Below are 21,600 nucleotides of genomic sequence, written 5' to 3'. Positions count from 1 at the left end.
CTGAAGCTCATGCTGTTGCACATCGAGCAAACGTCCTGACATGCCTCTCAATGCATTGGAGTTTAAAATGTCCGGCGCATTTTCATTCAGTTCTTCGTCACTTTTCCTTTTTTAGGAAAAGCGGCAGAATAGCGCCTTCTTCATATAGTCACTCAATATTAACTAGAAAAAAGTGCTGGCGCCACCGTCTATGTAAGCTCCTTAAAGAGCACTCCATCCACCGCGGAATGCTGGGAAGACGATGTTTATTAAGTGGCTTGGCTTGTCTTGACCCTAAAATATGGATTCTCCTTTGAAATCGGCACCTGCTCAGCGAGGCTCTCGTCTGCGTGCAGGTGAAATTATTTTAATAGTGCTCTTTTCACTTTTTTCACTTCTGCAACAAATTTTACACTAAGGCTAAACCTGTATAGAAACTTTCAGAGCGTGGCCAGCTTTCTCTCTAGGTATATTAAGAAATTCTAAGGCCTTCTGCAGCATCTTCTTGGACGCAGAGAAACATGGTACGGAAGCGAAATAGGGGGAGTGCTTGAGAGCACGAAAACTACGCGCATGCGCATAGGGCCGCTCTCCACTACAGACATTGCGCCAACAAGTGGTATAACTATCCAACTCGGCGCTCGCCCCTGAGCTGTTAGAACTGATACGACAGCATTTACCTCGCGCGTAGAGTGTGTACAATGTGCTCTGCGGTCGTTTAGCGTGGGCCGGTGCTATGCGATTACATTTAGCCTAAGAGGAGAATCGGGGTGGGTCGAGACTCGGCCAGAAAAAGACGACAGCTCTTTAATTTCCTGAAGAACCTTCTTTCCCCCTTCTACGAGCCCTATGTTTGCAGCATGCCAAACGCTACGGTTTAGACTCATGCGTGCGGAGTGATCATTAGATAAATGCAAATAAGGTTTTCACTTTCCTACACTGTGAGCGCCTTATGCTCAGGTTGCTCAGGAGGACACACCTGAATCCACCATGCTTTGCAGGTCTTCTTGGTTGCAGTCGTCTAGAAAGCAGATCCCCAGCCGAAGCATTGGAAGGTCCATGTACGTGAAGTGGCCTTTGTAGTAACGCATCTAGACAATAAAAAGAAGCCAGTTGAAATCAAGCGTGATGTTAAGGCGCCTCTATGCATGAGAGTTCTGCGTAGATGAGATTTTTCTCTTCAAGTAACTGTCATCAATAAAACAGAACTCCCACTAGAACAAAAATTATTGTGATGAATTCAACTGTGCGAGAGCCCTCTTATGCTACCTATGGCAACAAAACTGCCAGAACCGATACCCCCGTTAAGCGATTAGCAGACAAGGTAAAGAAAATGAGGTGCTCGTTTGACAAACATGTTAAGGAAGCCAACAGTCACCGAACCCAAGGTGCATAGGGGAATGTTTTTAATTTTTTTTAATTTGTAGTGCCAATCAATCGGTTTAAAGAAAATTACTTATAAGGCTCTCGCACAGTTTCCGCCCTCGCCGTTAGATGACGTTCTACGTCACACTCGCGGTATTACAGGACGTGCTACGTCCACCGCTATGGTCGAGGGTGGCGCTGGTGAACACTCTCAAGGTTCGCTTACACCCAGTAAACATAAATACCCACGAAAGCAGCAGATTGGACAGCCGTCGCCGTAGCTCAGTTGGTAAGAGCACCGGACGCGATATTTGGAGGTCGTGGGTTCGGATCCCACCGGCGGCATGGTTGTTTTTTCTGCTGCTTTATAAGTAATTTTCTTTAAACCGATTGATTGGCACTACAATATAAAACAAATTAAAAAAATAAAAACATTCCCCTATGCACCTTAGTTTCTGTGACTGTTGGCTTCCTTAACATGTTTGTCAAACGAGCGGTAAAATTGCGGTAATTAGATGGGAGTCGAACAGGTCGGCCGTAAGTCGCGAGTCAGACACGCTAACCCTAGGCCATCGAAGCACGTTTGTTTCACAAGGTTAAAAAGAGCCCTTCTGAGTCTTGTGCTGAATAAACGGTTTGGCTTGGTTTAACGTCCCAAAGCGACTCAGGCTTTGAGGGACGCCGTAGTGAAGGGCGCCAGAAATTTCGATCATCTGGAGTTCTTTAACGCGCACTGACATCGCACAGTACACGGGCCTCTAGAATTCCTCCTCCATCGAAATTTGGCCGCCGCGGCCGGGATCGAACCCGCGTCTTTCGTGCCAGCAGCCGAGCGCCGTAACCACTCAGCCACCGCGGCGGCTGGGCTGAATAAACAATAAAACAAATAAATAAATATTAAATTTATATAAAGAACAGTGTCCGTGTCAGCGAAGTGATGCTCGACGAGGGCCCCAGGTCGCTGAAGGGGCGCATTAACGACAGCGCGTCAAACCCTTAAGGAAGAGCTAAAATTTTGCCCACTTAACGCCAGAGCAGATGCGCTTTTCAGAAGCTTGCAGGCAAAGCAACCTTTCGAATGAATATAGGTCGTCGCAATGTCCAGATTATGTTGGCCACAGTGCCCAGGGTTACTGCATTTTCGAAATTCTAACAGCGGATATGAATATTCGTTCGGCTGGGCCACTTGCCCCGCGGTAAATAAAGAGACTGACAGTACTAGGTAAACAGATAACTATTATATCATTCAACCACAAGCCTGGTCTGGTGCTCGGCTTATTTAGGGTGAATGCTTGGGAAAATGAGTTGTTGACACCACCTTGAGAAATCGAAAATACCTTGTGCGATGCGCTCTTTGGTCATAGATGCCCTTGTGCCATAAAAATCCACAATCGTCATCATCAACCACAAGCCTATTAGCTGGCACCTCTTGCATTCTAATGTATTACACCGCTGGCAATGCTATGGCGAGAAAGCACTATTATAACTCAATAATCACATTTTCAAAAATTGAACATCTTATGTGAAACATTCGGTATGTTATACGTTCCCAAACTTAACATCTCCAGTTTGCAGTTAAGGCCAGTTTTTGAACTAAATTTTGATTCTGGGTGAAAAAATTTTCAGCCCACACGGTTTACTTTTCAGCCATGTATTTGTCAGCTTCTGCCACTAATTAAATCTCTATATTTCGCCCGTTTGAAAAGAACCTTCTTCCTAATTTTTGAAACTTTGTATCATTAGAGGTGTCGTAACGGCTTTCCTATCTAGTCAAAAGCAAACAATGTGTTCCAAGAAAGTTGACTCATGGATTTTCCTGTACTCGAAACTTGAACGCATTTTAGGCTGCTTGCCATCATTTTCCTGTACCTGTACGCATGTACCGTCTATGCCATTCTTAAGCAACAGGGTGCGTTTCTAACCCGTTTAGAGTAGCACTGAAGGAACCCCATAGGAGAACCTTTGTCCTCACCTTTGGGTAACGAAACCTTGTAAGCAACCTTCGTTGTGTGGTTACTGTTGCGAAGACCGAACATGCGTACTCAGTGGCTCGTTTCTATCTTCGTCGCAACGTTCCGCATGCACTTATTATGGTATCTCCTATCTTTGCTGTGTTCAAAACCACTTAATCGCTTTGCTCCACAAATTATCCTTCCATTGTGAATACCGACGTTTTCCAAAAATTTACCTGCTCAGCACCTCGTCAAGAAGACTCGCCAAACGTTTATGCGGCTGCAGCTGTCTACGCTTGTGCCCCGCATGTTTCAGAATTGGTTCATGGCAAGCATACCGAGCTCAGGATGTCTAAGGTGCCCTGTGCCTATACATGTTTCCCTAGCTCGCCGATTAACGTTCCCTGCGGTACCTTGAATCAATATCAGCCACAGGCTTTCCTCTCCCTTTAAGGTGACGGCGCACTGTTGGGCATTAAGGTGTAGCACTTATGCCGTGGCGTGTGAAAACTAGAACCTCATATTGTCTTGACTCAGACAGGGATTTGAGGTAACAGCGATCCCCTAGAGAGGAATGGCATCTCATTGCGTGCACAGCCTTGTCATCATATTTACAAATCCGATACGTCGAGAGTGGCCTCAAGCTGCTGCTTATTCTCGCATCTCTAGGGCCTCAGTAGCGCTTCACTTCGTAGCTTGACAGATTCTAGGGCTCTAAGCTGGCCTGTGCACATGGTGGTCTGTGGCAATGCCTATTGACAGCATGCAGACTCACCTTCGGATGCAAGACGCCCCAAGCAGACTCCATGAAACTCTCAATGGCTGTGGCATTCTTCGAGTAGAAGACGAGGTTACAGTACTGGCCGTGAGACACGTCGTGACCGTAGCTGTCCCGGACGACGGTCTCGAGGCATTCGTCGTAGGCTCCCACATCCGCGCGGGACCCCTGGAGAAGTCCCGTCGGGTACTTGCCCGTCGCATCCATCACTGTAAGCATGACAAGTAAAATGCTATGAGTAAAAGCGCTAAAGTTGTTGCCGAACACAGTGTTGTGGTCATGACGCTCTTTACTGGGCATTTTTTTTTGTTTTTGTGACGCGGCAGCGATTGAATAAAGAATAAAGTCGTCTTCACTCCTTCTTTCAAAGGTTTTTGGCTGCGACACGAATATGATAAGAAAGAGAAATTTTTTTTACCCTTTTACTTTGGTTAGCTTGACAAATCACCGGACTGAGATAACTAGACAACCAGGCGTTTTTTTTTGTATTTCACCTGGTGTACGTTCACTATTTGCTAGTACAGGCAGGGTGGCTACAAAATACATATGTTTCTTTTGAGCCGCTTGAAGGGGCCTTGAAGCCGTCCCTGCGGGACCGACTCACTTTACAATAAGCACTGCCTTCTGTAATCGCACCCGCCGTGATACAGGGCGATTAAAAAAAATTGACTGGGTTTGTTTTTTTTTTGTTTTTGAAGCGATGCTTATTGCCTCAGGGCATAAAAACTATGAAGTGAGAGATGAGTAAGATGCTTAAATAAATAAAAAAAATGTGGCCTGATTTCATGAAATCAAGAAGCGAACGATGATATGGCCCTTGTGTCCATGCAATATATGAATCCGGATTGTCCGGTGAGAGTCCCACTGACGCCAGGTGCCGAATTCTCGTCGGCTTCAGCGCCGGGCAGTCCCACAACAGGTGGTGGATATCCGCCTCACAGTCTCTGTTCTTGCAGACTGGACACTCGGGGCGGGGATACAAATCTTTGAAATGCGGCCACTTGCGTGTCACAGCTGGAGTTGGGGCAACCCCGACCGGTATCCTCCGAAGCGCAACCTCCTCTGCACGGGTAAGACTACGGGGGAGGGTCTGTTTGTTTTTCTTCGAGCATGAATGCCCAATGATGAAATCACTCCGTGTTTCCGCTATAAAGCGTTGCAAACACGTGGCTTGTGCTTATGTGCGACTCAGGAGAATCCAGCGGAATGCTAAAGTTTTTTTTTTGCTTTTCTTCCTGCATAACTGACGTCTGCTGGCTAAAGACAGAAATAACCGTTAATATAGTATGCGCTTAAACAGAAACGCCGCACGTTAATTAGATGTGAATTGCACGATGCAGTTGGTAAGAATTATGAACAGCGAAGAATCAGAAGGAAAATAACATATAATGAAAACAAATCGACTGATGATGATAGCTGGAAGATGTACAGGTAGATTGCAGTGGAATGAATATCCGCTTCAAGCGAAATACTTTTTTTAATTGCATTGGCGCGCCTAGGTAGAACCTTGGAACTATTTTGTTCCAACTACGCAGTGCAAGAGCACATGGCATTCCCCTCAAAAAGGCCCCAGCAAAAAGGACACGATTTTACAAAGAAGAAAATAACAATACAAAATAACAATGTCATTGGTGAGTGCGCTCAGAACGCGGTTAGGTCGTTTTGTTGGCATAATGATTAAGCAGCACGGGCCTGACCACGCCGTCGCTACTTTACAGCTTAGTACGTATAATTCTTTGGTGTCCAAAGCAGCCGTGTGTATGCTCCAGTATCGTGGTTCTAGCAAAACGAAGTGCCAGCGCTCATCGTAGAACCCTTGCAGTGAACCCTTGCCTGTTCATACATTACGGCTGTGAGTAATCGACTTCAGTCACGCGGGGCACGTTTGAGGGTGCTGACACCACAACGCCGTATATAAATTTGACATTTTTATAATCCTACACACTTTAATAAAAGCCTTCAAAACGAAACCACGCTAAAGACTGTAGAAAACAAGTTAAATTAGCGTTACTAACGTGCTCTGCGACTTTTGCTTTGTGAATATTGCCTAAAGGTAAGTAAAAAGGTGTTCGTATTTTTCTTTAATAGTAAGGTAATCAGGGTAACACAAAACATATTTGCCTGGTCAGGACGACTGCCTATAATCCAGCAGTATTCGAAATTTTGTAGAACGCGTCTGTTTTAAAACATAGGCGCAGTCACCTGAAATAGCGTATTGAAACAGCTGGCAGAGTACAATATGACACGTGTCGCAACAAAATACCCAGCTTGTAATCCAGAACAAAAAACAAACAAACATACATCAAGAACTTTATTACAAAATGAAATAGTTTATTAGAGAATAAGAAAAGATACTTTGAAAAAGAAAACGGAACACTCGTTATTGCTAATGGATGGAAATGTTATGACGTACATGCCCTTTTAGCTCCGAAGCAACGTGATGGAATAATTTTGATGTCAAGAAATATACTAAATCCATGCATAGGACATTACAGCAGGGCCAAGGAACGAAAAAAAAGTGAATTTGTTTGAATTTATGAAACTGTGCTTCCTGCAATAGCTACTCAGTAGCTTATGGGCGCCGTAAATTTGCACAGCGAACATATTCTAGCTTCCAATAAGCTAAATACCAGAAACTAGAAACTAAGCCATCATCGTTCCATGGGTGAGTTCTATCCACCCTGGTACAAAGGCCCCTGCCAATCACCCCTATTTATTCCTGGTTCGCATGTACAACATTGTCGAAGAAAAATTTGTAAAAATAGAAGATTGTAAGATACTGTTATGGAGATATTTAAGGTAATGGTGCATTCTTCTGATGTGTAGTAAAATCTTTTTTTTGATGTGTTTGCATTGATCCCATTGAAGCGTTAAGGCTACCATATAAAACCAACGGGGAACGCTTTTGATGACCCGCCGCGTTGGCTCAGTGGTTAGAGCGCTCGTCTACTGAGCCGGAGTGCCAGGGTTCCATCCCGACCGGGGCGGCCACGTTTCGATGGAGGCGAAACGCAAAAAGCGGCCGTGTACTGTGCGATGCGAGTGCGCGTTAAAAATACCCAGGTGGTAGAAATTAGTCCGGAGCCCTCCACTACGGCACCTCTTTCACTCCCACCTTCCTCCCTTCAGTTACTTCGACGTTCAGGTGTCCACCGAGATATGTGGGGCAATTACTGCGCGGTTTACATGCGTCAGAGACCAATTTAATTTAATTTAACGCTTTTGGCGATAACAAAAACATCAATAGAAGAAAAAATGCAAGACTGCGGTCGGGTGGGCTGCGGATATATTCATTGTGACATTGAAATCTTCCATTCTATGAACAATCTGTGTTCGTAAATGGTTTCTCTCTCAAAAATGCTTTCTTTTTTCAAAATTGTTGGTTATACGGACAATCGCTGTTACATTACCGGCCGCTTCATCCGACTGTAGGCCAGCCTCCATTAAGTTTTCATGCGAAAGCATAAGGATCTTGTCGGCCCTAAATTGCGGTGTGAAGTGCCACACTCCTTCGGGGTGCGGAATAAAAGGACAGAGTCCGAGCGAGCATGATTTGATCCCAAGGCGGCGCGAACAGATGAGCTTCGCTGGCAGCTGCATTAGGCCACAATCACCGCTGCCTACCATCTCGCGCGTTCAACTACCAGCCTCCCGAGCAGTGCTTTGCACATGGCTGTCTTCATCACCATCCATCCGTGTTCAAGTCAGTTAAAAAACCGCACGCGTGTACATCTACGTGCAATATGAACGGGTGGCCGCTGTACTGACAATAAAAAAGCCGATTTGAAGCGCCACCTCGCAGGCATGCAGCAAATCAAATGATTTTCTGGGAGATTTGAATGAATGGATGGATGGAAGCATCACCTTTGAAACGGGGTGGTGGCAGTTGCCGTCAAGCTAAATTTTTTCAAAATATTTTTTTAATGATGTTAAGGGTCTATAAATTCGGCATTTAATTTAAAGACCCACTAAAGAGGAATCTGAACTCGTCTTTTTACCGCGGGAACTCTAGCTATACGTTCCGGGTATTCTTAGAAACCTGGAATTATTGTCCTCTGAAGCCGATTTCTCTAATTAAAACGGATTAAACGTCCCGGCTCCTGCTCTTTTTTTTTTTTTTTTGAACTCAACGCGGTAAGTAGGAGGAGGCCAGCAACGCGTGAGCCAGTTGCGCGGCGGCTTGCCACTCTGCCATCGGCGGAGTGATACGTAAATCAAAGAGTTCACGTGTATTTTTATTTTCGTGGGCCTAATTCACGGCTATATTGTCTGTGAGTGAAAATTTTTATTCACAGAAACCTAAAAACAAAATAAAAGTGAAAGCGAAGCCGCCACGGGACTTGCTGACGCGTCGGTTGACTTCGCCCACCTACGGCGTTGAGTTCAAAAGAGGCGGGAACCGGGAAATTTAATGCAATTTAATTAAGGAAATCTGCCACACATGATAATAATTCGAAGTTTCTAAGAATTCCCGGAACGTGTAGATTGAGTTCCCGCTGCAAAAAAACGAGTTGAGATTCCTCTGTAGGGCAACTTTAAAAACAATTTATTATCCGGCGCTTCTACTCTTACGACACCCCTCTGCTTTTGAGCCACCAATCTTCTAATCCCTTTTTGCAAACTTCTACCGCAGATTCATTCGAATGATTATTTTCCCTGAAACCCTAGGGCCGCAGGGAGAGTGTCTGTGCCTCCATCGATATCGGGATGTACACGATCACATTTTAGTATGAGCTGTTCTATTGTTTCTGCAGATTTGACACACACAGCACATGTGTCATCTGCGTGAAATTTCTTTTTTTAGCTGCGCGTTCTAAGACATCCTGACCTAGTTTCAAAGAATAGGGCACTGCCTCTTGAGTTATTTTAAAACGCTTCCCTCCTGATCAGCCTTTTTGCAGTATCCCTACAGCTCTACAATATGCTCCTGCTCTATTGCATTCATCCAATTTTTACCTTCTGCGTTTTGAATCTGTCGTTTAATGATCTTTCTTTCTCCGTTCTCGCGTCTGGCATACTTACTGGTTAGCTTCCTAGTTATTTTCCGCCACTGTGAGTCAATGCTTTTTCTTTATAGGTATTTAAATACCTTAGATGCCCACCTGCTATTGTCCAATTTTTTGAGGCGTTCGTCATATAATATTTTGCTCTGAGTTTTCCGTGCTTAGAGCGATGCCCAGCTCATATCGCAATGTATTGCCTTGCTTGTGGTTTTCCCGTGGGCACCTAGTGCTAATCTTCCAACAGCTCTCTGATTTACTTCTCTTCTCGACTGAACTTCCGCCCTTAAGCACAGAACGGCAATCGCGAAAGTAAGTCCCGGTGCCGTTATTCCTTTCGATATACCTCTCAGCAGTTCATACCTATTGTACCACCATAATGCCCTATATTTTCTGGAAGCGCCCTCTAGCAAACATGCAGCAAATTATATGAAACGCGGGAGTCAACAGATTAAATTATTATTGCTGCGCATTAACTCTATGCTATCCCAATTTATTATCAGGCAGGTGCTCAGCGTCTGAATTTTTTCTCGCGTTGGCATCGATTCTTACGCCAAGTAAAGCGTTGGTTGCCAGCACAGTGTAATACATTTCCAGGCCGTATTCATTTTCGCTTCTTCGTTATTACCTTCGTACATCTGCCTTCTGTGGCGCGCAACTTTGCTTCCTGACACTTTGAGCTTCTTTCAATGGTTTAGCGTTGTTTTTTCAATATGAGTCCTTTTTTGATTTCGCAATACATGCTGTTTAATCTTCAATTTAGCAGTTTTCTTTTCTCATCTTTCAGTTCAACATATTTGCTCCTCCGCGACTGTGAAAACTAGAACTGATATTCAGTTTTGATTATCCAACTACATATAAAATATTCACTGGGAACAAGTACGAGGGACCTGGCTGCTTTCTACGTTACACGAGTAATGATTCCATGCTTCGTGGACAATCTGGCACGCTGGTGCGTGCAGTATTTTTGCGGCAAAAAAAAACGTAAAAGACGCAGATGAAAGCTAGCAGAAAACACACACACACACACACACACACACACACACACACACACACACACACACACACACACACACACACACACACACACACACACACACACACACACACACACACACACACACACACACACACACACACACACACACACACACACACACACACACACACACACACACACACACACACACACACACACACACACACACACACACACACACACACACACACACACACACACACACACACACACACACACACACACACACACACACACACACACACACACACACACACACACACACACACACACACACACACACACACACACACACACACACACACACACACACACACACACACACACACACACACACACACACACACACACACACACACACACACACACACACACACACACACACACACACACACACACACACACACACACACACACACACACACACACACACACACACACACACACACACACACACACACACACACACACACACACACACACACACACACACACACACACACACACACACACACACACACACACACACACACACACACACACACACACACACACACACACACACACACACACACACACACACACACACACACACACACACACACACACACACACACACACACACACACACACACACACACACACACACACACACACACACACACACACACACACACACACACACACACACACACACACACACACACACACACACACACACACACACACACACACACACACACACACACACACACACACACACACACACACACACACACACACACACACACACACACACACACACACACACACACACACACACACACACACACACACACACACACACACACACACACACACACACACACACACACACACACACACACACACACACACACACACACACACACACACACACACACACACACACACACACACACACACACACACACACACACACACACACACACACACACACACACACACACACACACACACACACACACACACACACACACACACACACACACACACACACACACACACACACACACACACACACACACACACACACACACACACACACACACACACACACACACACACACACACACACACACACACACACACACACACACACACACACACACACACACACACACACACACACACACACACACACACACACACACACACACACACACACACACACACACACACACACACACACACACACACACACACACACACACACACACACACACACACACACACACACACACACACACACACACACACACACACACACACACACACACACACACACACACACACACACACACACACACACACACACACACACACACACACACACACACACACACACACACACACACACACACACACACACACACACACACACACACACACACACACACACACACACACACACACACACACACACACACACACACACACACACACACACACACACACACACACACACACACACACACACACACACACACACACACACACACACACACACACACACACACACACACACACACACACACACACACAAAGAAGGTTTCTCCCAACATATACACTGTCAAAAAATTCGACTTAAATTTGTTAGCGCAAAGGAAATGTCGCTGAAGTTCCAGACATTTACTTTTGCGACAAAATCTCTCGCAACTATTCCACGCAATCAATTCGTTCTTAAAAATGACTTTGGTGCTATAAAACAGGGAACTAGCAAGCAACTGAAAGCACCGCAATGTACAGTCTGCATCACCCTTATATAGAGCACTCGAGCGGTGCACTTCCCTTCCATATAAACCACTACCTCATCGCAGCTTCTAGTTTTCATACAAAAAAAAAATGGCGTGGAAGGCCACCCACATAGACCGGCAATCATGGTGAGCACAAGAGCATTGGCCGGATGCCACCGGCTGCTGTCTGGTTTTAGTTCTTGCTGCACGGTACCCACTTCTTGAGCACTCTACACAAAGAGGACGCCGAACTCTGAAAATATGAGCTCTTTGTCACGGCCTTCTTTAGCTCTGTAAGCCTAATTTTCAAACGTGGATCCGGCTGGTGTATGTAATCCATGACAGACAATGTCTTATCTGTTTGCGTAGCTGAACGGCAGCATCACTAATCGGAACTCTTAGACAGCAGATTTCACAACACTCGCAAGGGGTGCTGGGAATGCAATAACACCTATTACCATTAGATCTGCACGTGGAGAACGTTTGCAGCATACCGCCTTGGGGTTTCCTAACAGCGCTGAGCTCTGGACGGGATTTATATTGGACCATGCAGAATAAGAGCGCAGGTCGCAGTTAGCAGTACTGGATGTACAATTTGGTATTTATTCTTTGTTTACAGTACCTACATCAACTCACTAAGGAAGTTTTCAAGAGAGGAAGATGGCAATACATCTGATAAAAACCGCTTAAGTATGAACAAGAATAACAAACAATTTTGCACACGTGAGGGTTTTGGGCAACGTAATGCACCATGGCACCATTTAGATTTACTTGGCCTATTCTGAACAAGTAAAACCTGGTATGCAATAATGACCGTGCCGACATTGCAAGCAGCCTTTATGGATATTGTGTCACGGGTATAAATAATAAAGGTCAAAACATAAAAATCGGTTTAAAGTTTAGTTGTGGACAACACCCAACAAAGAGGATGAAGCTTGCGAGTTTACTTCGTCATTACATGTCTCGCATAAGGATAGCATGCGTAATGTTTATGCATAGCTTACTTGAATAAATTTATGGGCACACAAGCTACGCATAAAAGTGCTAAAGTCACAGCAAACGTCACTTCTGCCATGGGAGACCAAAACTATCAGAATATTTAGAAAAAAGTAGGTTAAAGTTATTCCTGTCTTTCTCGTCGAACATTCTTTAAAATTAATAATAAGAAACAACAGATGACGTTATCAAAGATGATAAAATACTAAGGCTTTTTGAAACATCAGCGGTGTTTAAGGTTGTGAATATACGGTAGTCAGCAACAAGTCGGTGAACGCGACCTTGCAAGAAGAACGCGTCTTTTACCCATCAAAGGGTTCCTGACAAGAATTAATTTTCAACGGCGCTAGAGAACAGGACGAGACATTGGAAGAGACAAACACTGTCTGGTCTTGTTGTCTTGCGCTGTTTAAAATTAATTCTTGTCATGGAGCAGCAACTCGCCCAGTCTGCCGTCCTTCTGAAGGATCCCCTTCCAGCCAATGGCGTAGGCCGATTCTCACGTACCTGCTAGCCTGACAGTGTAGGGAGTGGAAGGTGAAAGGGGATAGCTCCCTCCCTGCATTGTCGGGGTTAGTACCATGCCTTCATTGTCACGCCACTGGCTTCACTGTCAAGGTATTGACTGGAAGGGGGTCCTTCGAAGGGGAAAACCCGCTTTCTTCTTAACTTGTATTAGACTATATTGTTACGGGGAACTACTATTTACATTTATTTACAAGTGTTGGGGTTAGAATAAAGAGTTCCTAGCAGAGAGCAAAAACACCAACAAGGAGCTGCATTAACCTCCTCTTCTTCGTTTTTCCTTTCACGAGGGAGGCCACTTTGTCTTCCACTGCCACCTCGTCGTAACATGACTCCAGGCGGCACGAGTGCCGTCTCGGTGCTAGGCCGGTAGGGCTTGAGGCGCATGACGTGTGAACAATATTGGTGGGTGGTCTACTTGAATAGGATGCAGGCGTATGAGGAGCAACTTCATACGTGACGTCGGTGACCTGACGCACCACACGATAAGGGCCATGGTAGGGGGACAAACGTTTCTCAGAGAGAAGGACGCGGAGGTAAGGAGACCACAGAAGAATGAGCGACCCCGGTTCGTAGGTGACGTGGCGATAGCGATTGTCGTACAGAGACTTCTGTGCTTGCTGGGACGCTTGGAGCCGACTACGGGCGATTTGGCGAGCGTCTGCAGCTTGAACAATGGCGTCACGGGCGTAGGCGGTGACGGGACGGTCAGCGGATGGCACAAGTGCGTCCAAAGGCAGGACGGCGCGTCTCCCATATAAGAGATAGTACAGAGAGTAACCAGTTCATGCAGGGAGGTGTTGAAAGCGAACGTCACATAGGGCAATGCGAGATCCCAGTCTTTGTGGTCGGGGGGACGTACATAGACAACATGTCTATTAATGTCCGGTTCAAACGCTCGGTTAGCCCGTTCGTATGCGGGTGGTATGCTGTGGCGATCTTGTGCTTGGTTGAACATGAGCGCAGGTTGTCGTCAACAATTCGAGACATTAAATCCGCGGTCCGTGAGCAATTGACGAGGGGCACCATGTTGCAGAATAAGATTGTGCAAAAGGAAGTCAGCGACATCGGTCCCGCAGCTCGTAGGCAATGCACGGGTGATAGCGTACCGAGTGGCATAGTCGGTGGCTACTGCGACCCACCTATTTCCGGATTCCGAAGTCGGGAATGGTCCAAGGAGGTCGAGCCCTACACGGTGGAACGGCTCCACGGGCACGTCTATAGGGTGCAGAAGACAAGGAGGTGGTGCCGAAAACTTCCTGCGCTGACAGAGGTCGCAGGTGGTGACGTAATGCTTCACTGTACGGTATAAGCCAAGCCAAAAGAAGCGGCGCCGTATACGGTCGTAGGTTCTTGCCACACAAAGGTGTTCAGCTGCAGGCAGGTCATGGAGTTCTGCGATTATAGAAGAGCGCAGCTGCTGGGTAATGACTAGAAGGAGGGAGGGCCCGTCAGGACGGAAGTTTCTGCAATAGAGAATGCCATTTCTGGTATCGAAAAGCTGCAGGGAGCGCTTCGAGCTTCCAGAGTTGAGACCCTCGAGGATGGTTTACAAACATGGGTCCTTGCGCTGCTCCTCGGCGATGTTGTGTAGATCAGAAATGCCAAACAGGGAAGGGATATCGTCAGTGCCACTGAGATCAGGTGGCTCGACAGGGGACCGAGACAGGCAGTCAGCGTCTTGATGAAGATGCCCAGACTTGTACACAACAGTGTACAAATAATCCTGAAGGCGTAGCACCCAGTGGCCAAGACGCCCGGCAGGGTCTTTCAGCGAGGACATCCAGCAAAGGGCATGGTGGTCTGTGACAACAGAAAAAGCACACCCGAACAAGTATGGCTAGAATTTAGCTACAGCCCAAACCAGGGCGAGGCACTAGCCGTACGGTAATCGAGTAATTTCGCTCGGGAGGTGAAAGCAGGCGGCTAGCATACGCAACGACGCGGTCTGGACCCCGGGAGCGTTGTGGGAGCACTGCTCCGATCCCGTAGCCACATGCGTCTGTGAGGAGTTCAGTAGGGGCCGCGGGATCACAATGTGCCAGAATCGGTGATGACGTCAGCAGGCGGACAAGCGTGGAAAACGCATTTTGTTGATCAGGGCTGCAGGTAAACTCGGTGTCGGACTTCAGTAGGTCAGTGAGGGAACGAGCGATACGGGCAAAATCTTGAATAAAACGGCGAAAGTAGGAACACAGCCCAAGAAAACTGCGCACGTCCTTCTAGGACTGTGGACGCGGAAAGTGTTGAATCGCTTCAATTTTAGCGGAATCAGGACGTACGCCGGAGGTGTCGACGAGATGTTCAAGAATAGTAAGTTGCCGGTGGCCTAATTGGCATTTGGACGAGTTGAGCTGTAGCCCCGACGTACTAAATACGGTCAGGACACTGCTGAGACGTTCAAGGGGCGAGGAAAAGGTGGGCGAGAAGGCAAAAACATCGTCGAGGTAGCACATACATGTAGTCCACTTAAATCCGCGAAGGAGCGAGTCCATCATCCTTTCGAAGGTAGCTGGTGCATTACAACGTCGGAATGGCATGACTTTGAACTGGTATAAACCGTCAGGTGTGACAAAAGCTGTTTTTTCGCGGTCCTGCTCATCAACGGCGATTTTCCAACAACCGGAACGAATATCAATGGAAGAAAAGTATTGAGATTCGAGGCGGCAGTTGAGAGCATCAGCGATCCTTGGGAGTGTGTACACGACTCCTCTTGCGATGCGGTTCAGGTGGCGGTAATCAACGCAGAAACGCCAACTGCCGCCTTTCTTTTTAACAAGGACGACGGGAGAGGCCCAAGGGCTTGAGGACGGTTCGATGATGTCCTTAGCGAGCATCTTTTCGACTTCCTTTTGTATCACGTGGTGTTCGGAACTGGATACCCTGTAAGGCCGGTGGTGCAGAGGAGCGGCGTCACCGGTGTTGATACGGTGCTGCACAATAGTCGTACGCGCTAAAGGGTGGTCATTGAAATCAAACATGTCCTGAAAAGATGCCAGTAAATGGGTAAGCGCCTGTGCCTTGTCTGCGGAGAGATCGGAAGCGATCATATTAACATAATGGTCAGGTCTCGCAACAGCTGTGAAATAACCTTCCAAAGAGGGCGATACACAGTTTGTGACTGCGGAGATCACGTACTCGTTGGTCGCGGACAGCGTGGCGAGGCACATGCCTTGAGGAAGCGTCTGGACGTGCGTACTGAAGTTGAGAACATGTGGACGTGCGCTGTTTGCCAATACTTTGAAACTGTGTCTGTGCAAGGGCAGCATTCTTTGTGACGGGCAAATCAAGGTCAGGAGTTATGACATACTGGCCGTTGGGAAGAGGTGGAACAGATTTAAACAAACGTAAGTAGCGGCTGCAGGTGGTAAGCAGGTGAACTTGGCAGTATAGACACGGTGCACAACTGGGGCAGGTGGTTCTAAGAGGAATGGTAGGTCCAACTCAACAACACTTGTAGCACAGTCAATAAGGGCTGCGTGTTCACTAAGGAAATCAAGGCCGAGTATGATTTTATGAGGGCAGTGGTTGAGATGAGAAATTGTGACACGAGCAGCACACAGGCCGAGGACGTTGTGCCATCGGCAACTCGAACAACGGCTGCAGGAGCAGGCGTCAGTACTTTGCGGAGGCGGCGACGTAGGTCGGAACTCATCACAGAAACGTGGATGCCCGTGTAAACAAAGAGCAGAGACGGCAACTCCGTCGACTGGTATGGTCAGTAAATTCCGCGGGGCACGAAGAACTAAACGAGCATTTTGGGGCAGGGTCATCACTGCAGCATCACCTCTAGACGCAGCAGAAGCTAGTTTTACGCCTGTGATCGTGGGTAGGGACTAGGAGAGGAAGCGCGTGGTCGTTGCGGCGAACGGGACTGGTGGCGCTGTGGGGATGGTGAGCGGCTTAAACGGGGCGGAGAGACGTCGGTAGTGGGGCTTGATGGGTCCAAGGACCGCGAGAAAGAGCTTGAGCGGGGAGCGTCGGGGCGATAAGGGGAGTCGAAGAACTGGTTCGCTGGGAGAAGTATCATCGACTATGGCAGTGACGGGCGATGTGACTTAGACGGGAACAATTAAAACATATGGGCCTGTCGTCAGGCGTACGCCACTCAGAGGGATTGCGTGGTCGAGGAGTGGCGTAGACAGGCCGGACAGGATAAAGAGGAGGGACTTCGGGTACTTGGGGGGATGAATAGCGGCGACTGAGTTGAAACCCAAGTTAGCAATTTCCTGTCGCACGACGGCTTGAATAAGAGGAAGGGTCAACGGCTGATCGGCCAGAGGAGTTGCTAAGGGAGCTGGAACAATTACTTCAAGCTCACGGCTCACAATACGGGTCACTTTCTCAGGTGAGGTCGGCTGGTTCCGAGAACAAAGATCTTGGCAGGAGGAAGACGCAGCCGTGTTTGGCAGGCGTGCGATATGCTGGGTGATCCGTCGGCTTTTGGCGTCCTCGAAGCGGCGGCATTCGTTTATGATGTCGGCGATCTTGTCGCAGTTTTTGTAGATGAGCAGATTGAAGGCGTCGTCTGCGATGCCCTTGAGCACATGTCCGACTTTGTCAGCCTCGCTCATCTTTGTATCCACTGTGCAGCACAGAGACAACACATCTTGAATATAAGAGACATAGGACTCCGTGGATGACTGGGCGCGACTGGCAAGATCTCTTTTAGCGGAAAGCTGGCGGCCGAGTGGTTTGCCGAAAAGGTCAATAAGCTTCTGCTTGCAGTCAGCCCAACTGGTCAGCGTCTCTTCGTTGGTATCATACCACTTGGACGTTGTGCCCTTAAGGTAAAAGCTATGTTCGCAAGGATGAAAGTTTGGTCCCAGCGGTTGTTAGCGCTGCATCGTTCATACCTGCGAAGCCAAGTCTCGACGTCGGCGTCATCGTCCCCAGAGAAGGGTCCAGGATCACGAGGGTGACTGAGGACGACGGAGGACACCGATGCTGCCGAATCTTGGGGGGGATGGTTCCGTCATTGTCGGCCGTGGTAGGTATCGACCGCTACGTAGTTGCGTCTTGCCGCACCTCCACCAAGGATGTTACGGGGAAATACTATTTACATTTATTTACAAGTGTTGGGGTTAGAATAAACCGTTCCTAGCTGGGAGCACGAACTCGAACAGGTAGCTTCTTCTTCTTCTTCTCCTCAAGTAATATGGCACATACCCACGTGGGGGGATTGGCCAAGGTATAGGGTAGAATGCCAATGAAGCATTTGCGCGGGGAAGGAAACGTCAGAAGACTGCATTAACCTCTTCTTCGTTTTCCTTTCACGCGGGAGGCCACTTCGTCTTCCACTGCCTCTTAGTCGTAACAATATTACCGCAGTCATTCACCCTAGATATCGATATCGACGATGGTGATACTCGATGGTCGAAGGTGTCGACCTTGAAGGTTCGTGGTGGTTCAGTCATGCCTCGACATGTTGAAGAAACTGGCTGGACTAGGCCTACAGCCATCAGCAAGTACCCTTTACTGCTCTACCATAGCTCAGAAACATAATTAAACCCACCTGCGCCTTACAACGCTCCCTCACCCGTCGAGTTCTTGCCTGCGAGAAGTTTTACCCTTGGTGCTTCCTGCCAGTCTCCTCTCGAATACCCCTTTCGCGCCAAAAAGCCGGCCTTAAATGCTCTTATCCAGCCTTCTCAGCAGGATTTATTTAACCAATCGTAAATGCGGTAGTTAAAGCCAATGAGGAGAATTTCCTTCAAATTGAAGGAGCCAAAGCACGCCGCTGCCCACGAGTATATCACCTCGCGAGCACCGCGTACATTCCACGTTGTCGCTCACATATTTCGGCTTGTAGCTGCACAAATAACGACACTCAAAACGAAAGCGAAAACACAAGATAGGCGAACACACTGTCAGGACCTTGCACACTGCTCTAGACGCTCTCCCACCACTCGTTATCCGTCTCTGGGATGTTTGGATGTCGCCACGCGGTGTGCCGTCGAAGGCAATATTTTGCTGCCAAGTGGTTTAGCGCCGTCTCCGCTTTGCGGCCAAAATGTGACTTTATAAGGCTTCGACGCTTCGCTGTCGGTTTACCGGCAATCCAACATTGCCATGTTTGTTTTAAAAAAAAAGACCCATAGAAATGACCCAGGAATAGGGGCTGCTCGCGAAGCCCTGAGAGGCAGCTAAAATCAGAACATAGGACTAAGCAGCTAGCAGCCTCCGGGTGTACTCTGTCCGATGACCTCTTGCGCAAAAGGCCGGCAACATGACTATCACCTTTCCTAAAAGTAACAATGAAAGGGCGGGCTAGCTTCTTAACCACATAGTGCAGGATTCACCGACTAACAGCCTCTGGGTGTGCTCTTCCCTATGGCTTTTAGCGCAAAAGACCGGAAACTTAACTTCCACCTTTACTAAAAGTAACCTTGAAAGGAGGGCTTGCTGCTTAATCGTATAGTGCAGGACTAACCAACTAACAGCTCTGGGCATGCTCTTCCTGATGGCCTCTTGCGCAAAAGTCCAGCAACCTAACTAGCACCTTTCCTAAACGTAATCATGAAAGGGCGGGCGTGATTCTCAACAGTATAGCGCAGGACTAACCAACTAATAACCTCTGGGTGTGCTCTTCACGATGGTCTCTTGCGCAACAGGCTGGCATCTTAACGACCACCTTTCCTAAATGTAGCCAGGGAAGGGCGGGCTTGCTTCGCAACCGTATAATGCAGCCCTTCGGCGCCGTTAAAGACGAGAGGTCCCTCATAATGAGGACAAGGATTCTCCTAATCTTACATAGATTTCGAGCTAAGGAGGTGCCATAGGTGCTTCGTAGCGCGACTAAGAAACGAACTCCGTCACTTGGGTAGTTCTGACGAAGACAGTTCATCGCTATTCAAGTTTCGAATTTTTTCTCCTTCCCTTTCCTATCCTCCAGGTTGATATCCATGGTTTCAGAAAGAAAAAAGTCAAAAATAAGAATCGACTGGCTACTTACACCTCATGGCCCACGGCTCGAGGTTCTGGAAGGCACGCATGGTTTGGAAGAGGGCGACGCTACACTGGGGCCGGATGTCGGCGGCCAGAAGCTTCTTGAGCACCGACGACGGTATGCTGGCCATGCCGCACGCTACGGCGTCGCGCACAGCTTTGGCGTAGTCCACGGTGTCCCCATGCTGTGCTGACTCCACTGTCGTTGGTGTCGTCCTAAGTCCCACCGACTCGTCGCCTTTCAAGCCGGACAGTGTCGCATTCTCTGCTGCACACCGCGGCGTGAACAGGACCAGGAACACCAAGGCCATGGCCACGAGCACAGATCGTGTAACTGAAGGGAATGTGTGGGAACCTCTTGGCGTCGACAGCGGCGAACACATTGTGGGCGATAGATTTTAGCGAGAAAAACTAAAACAAAATCAGTCCACAAAAATTATAAAATAAAAACCCTTTGCCAACTATACTGGACTCGAGTGAATTCAAGTTAAGGTGAAATAATTCCAAGGCGGCTTATCAATGTTCGCTGGCAGTGGAATTTCAAATACGCGCATGCGCTGGCTGAGCACGAAGTACTAAATCGACCGACAAACTAGGACACTCCAGGGTACCGTCGTCGGTGGGCCTCAAACGCACTGCCGTTACGCGCCTGAAGCGTCTTGCTGCGATCCGGGAGCCAAGCCACAGGCGCTGGATGAAATGCGAACGTGCGGGACCAAGTAAGGCTGAGTGAATCGTGCAAGCGAGCAATTGCCTTATTTTTTCGCCTCTCTGTTTGTGCCTGAAGCTGTAACGTCATCTCTTCGTACTTCGCTTGAATGGCAGGTGTCTCTCCTCACCACTCTCTGTTTTGCAGGCAGAAAGCAGCAAACTTCCTCTGCGCACCTAAGAGTCATAATCAGCTCCCTTCAATTCCGTGTCCGCCTACAGGAAAAGAACGGTCCGCATACATACGACAGTTAATGGACGCAGAGACTGAGTGCTCGTTTGAGTTCTTCTGATTGCTAAACGCAATTTAATATAGAGAGTGTTCAAAGCAAAATGGCGGAAAAACGCTCAAACATTTATATATTGTCCTGATCCGCGTTTCAAGGCTTTTAATTGCTTTGGGTTTCATATATTACATCACAAAGAGGCTGCCTCACACTGAGAGCCTACTCTAGATTAGGATGTGGCTCATGGTGCTTCTCTGCAAATACAGAATTTGAAATTATGTAGTCTTAGAATCGAATGTGATCAAAAG

At 47.5% G+C, this 21,600-nt stretch overlaps 1 protein-coding gene across 1 annotated transcript in view; it reads right to left on the bottom strand.

The window, feature by feature from the left end:
- Nucleotides 1-20,668, bottom strand: part of LOC144103263 (nose resistant to fluoxetine protein 6-like) — a 64,662-nt gene extending 43,994 nt beyond the window's left edge. The window contains exons 1-3 of the mRNA XM_077636028.1: nucleotides 20,365-20,668; nucleotides 4,072-4,283; nucleotides 959-1,070 (exon numbers count right to left, since the gene is read on the bottom strand). Coding sequence (XP_077492154.1) covers nucleotides 959-1,070; nucleotides 4,072-4,283; nucleotides 20,365-20,668 — 628 coding nt within the window. The remainder of the gene's footprint in view (nucleotides 1-958; nucleotides 1,071-4,071; nucleotides 4,284-20,364) is intronic.
- Between the last annotated feature and the right edge of the window lie 932 nt (nucleotides 20,669-21,600).

Source organism: Amblyomma americanum, chromosome 9 (assembly GCF_052857255.1).
Source record: "Amblyomma americanum isolate KBUSLIRL-KWMA chromosome 9, ASM5285725v1, whole genome shotgun sequence".
Classification (NCBI taxonomy): Eukaryota; Metazoa; Arthropoda; class Arachnida; order Ixodida; family Ixodidae; genus Amblyomma; species Amblyomma americanum.
The sequence above is the reverse complement of the archived record's forward strand: the minus strand, read 5'-3'. Positions and strand labels throughout refer to the sequence as shown.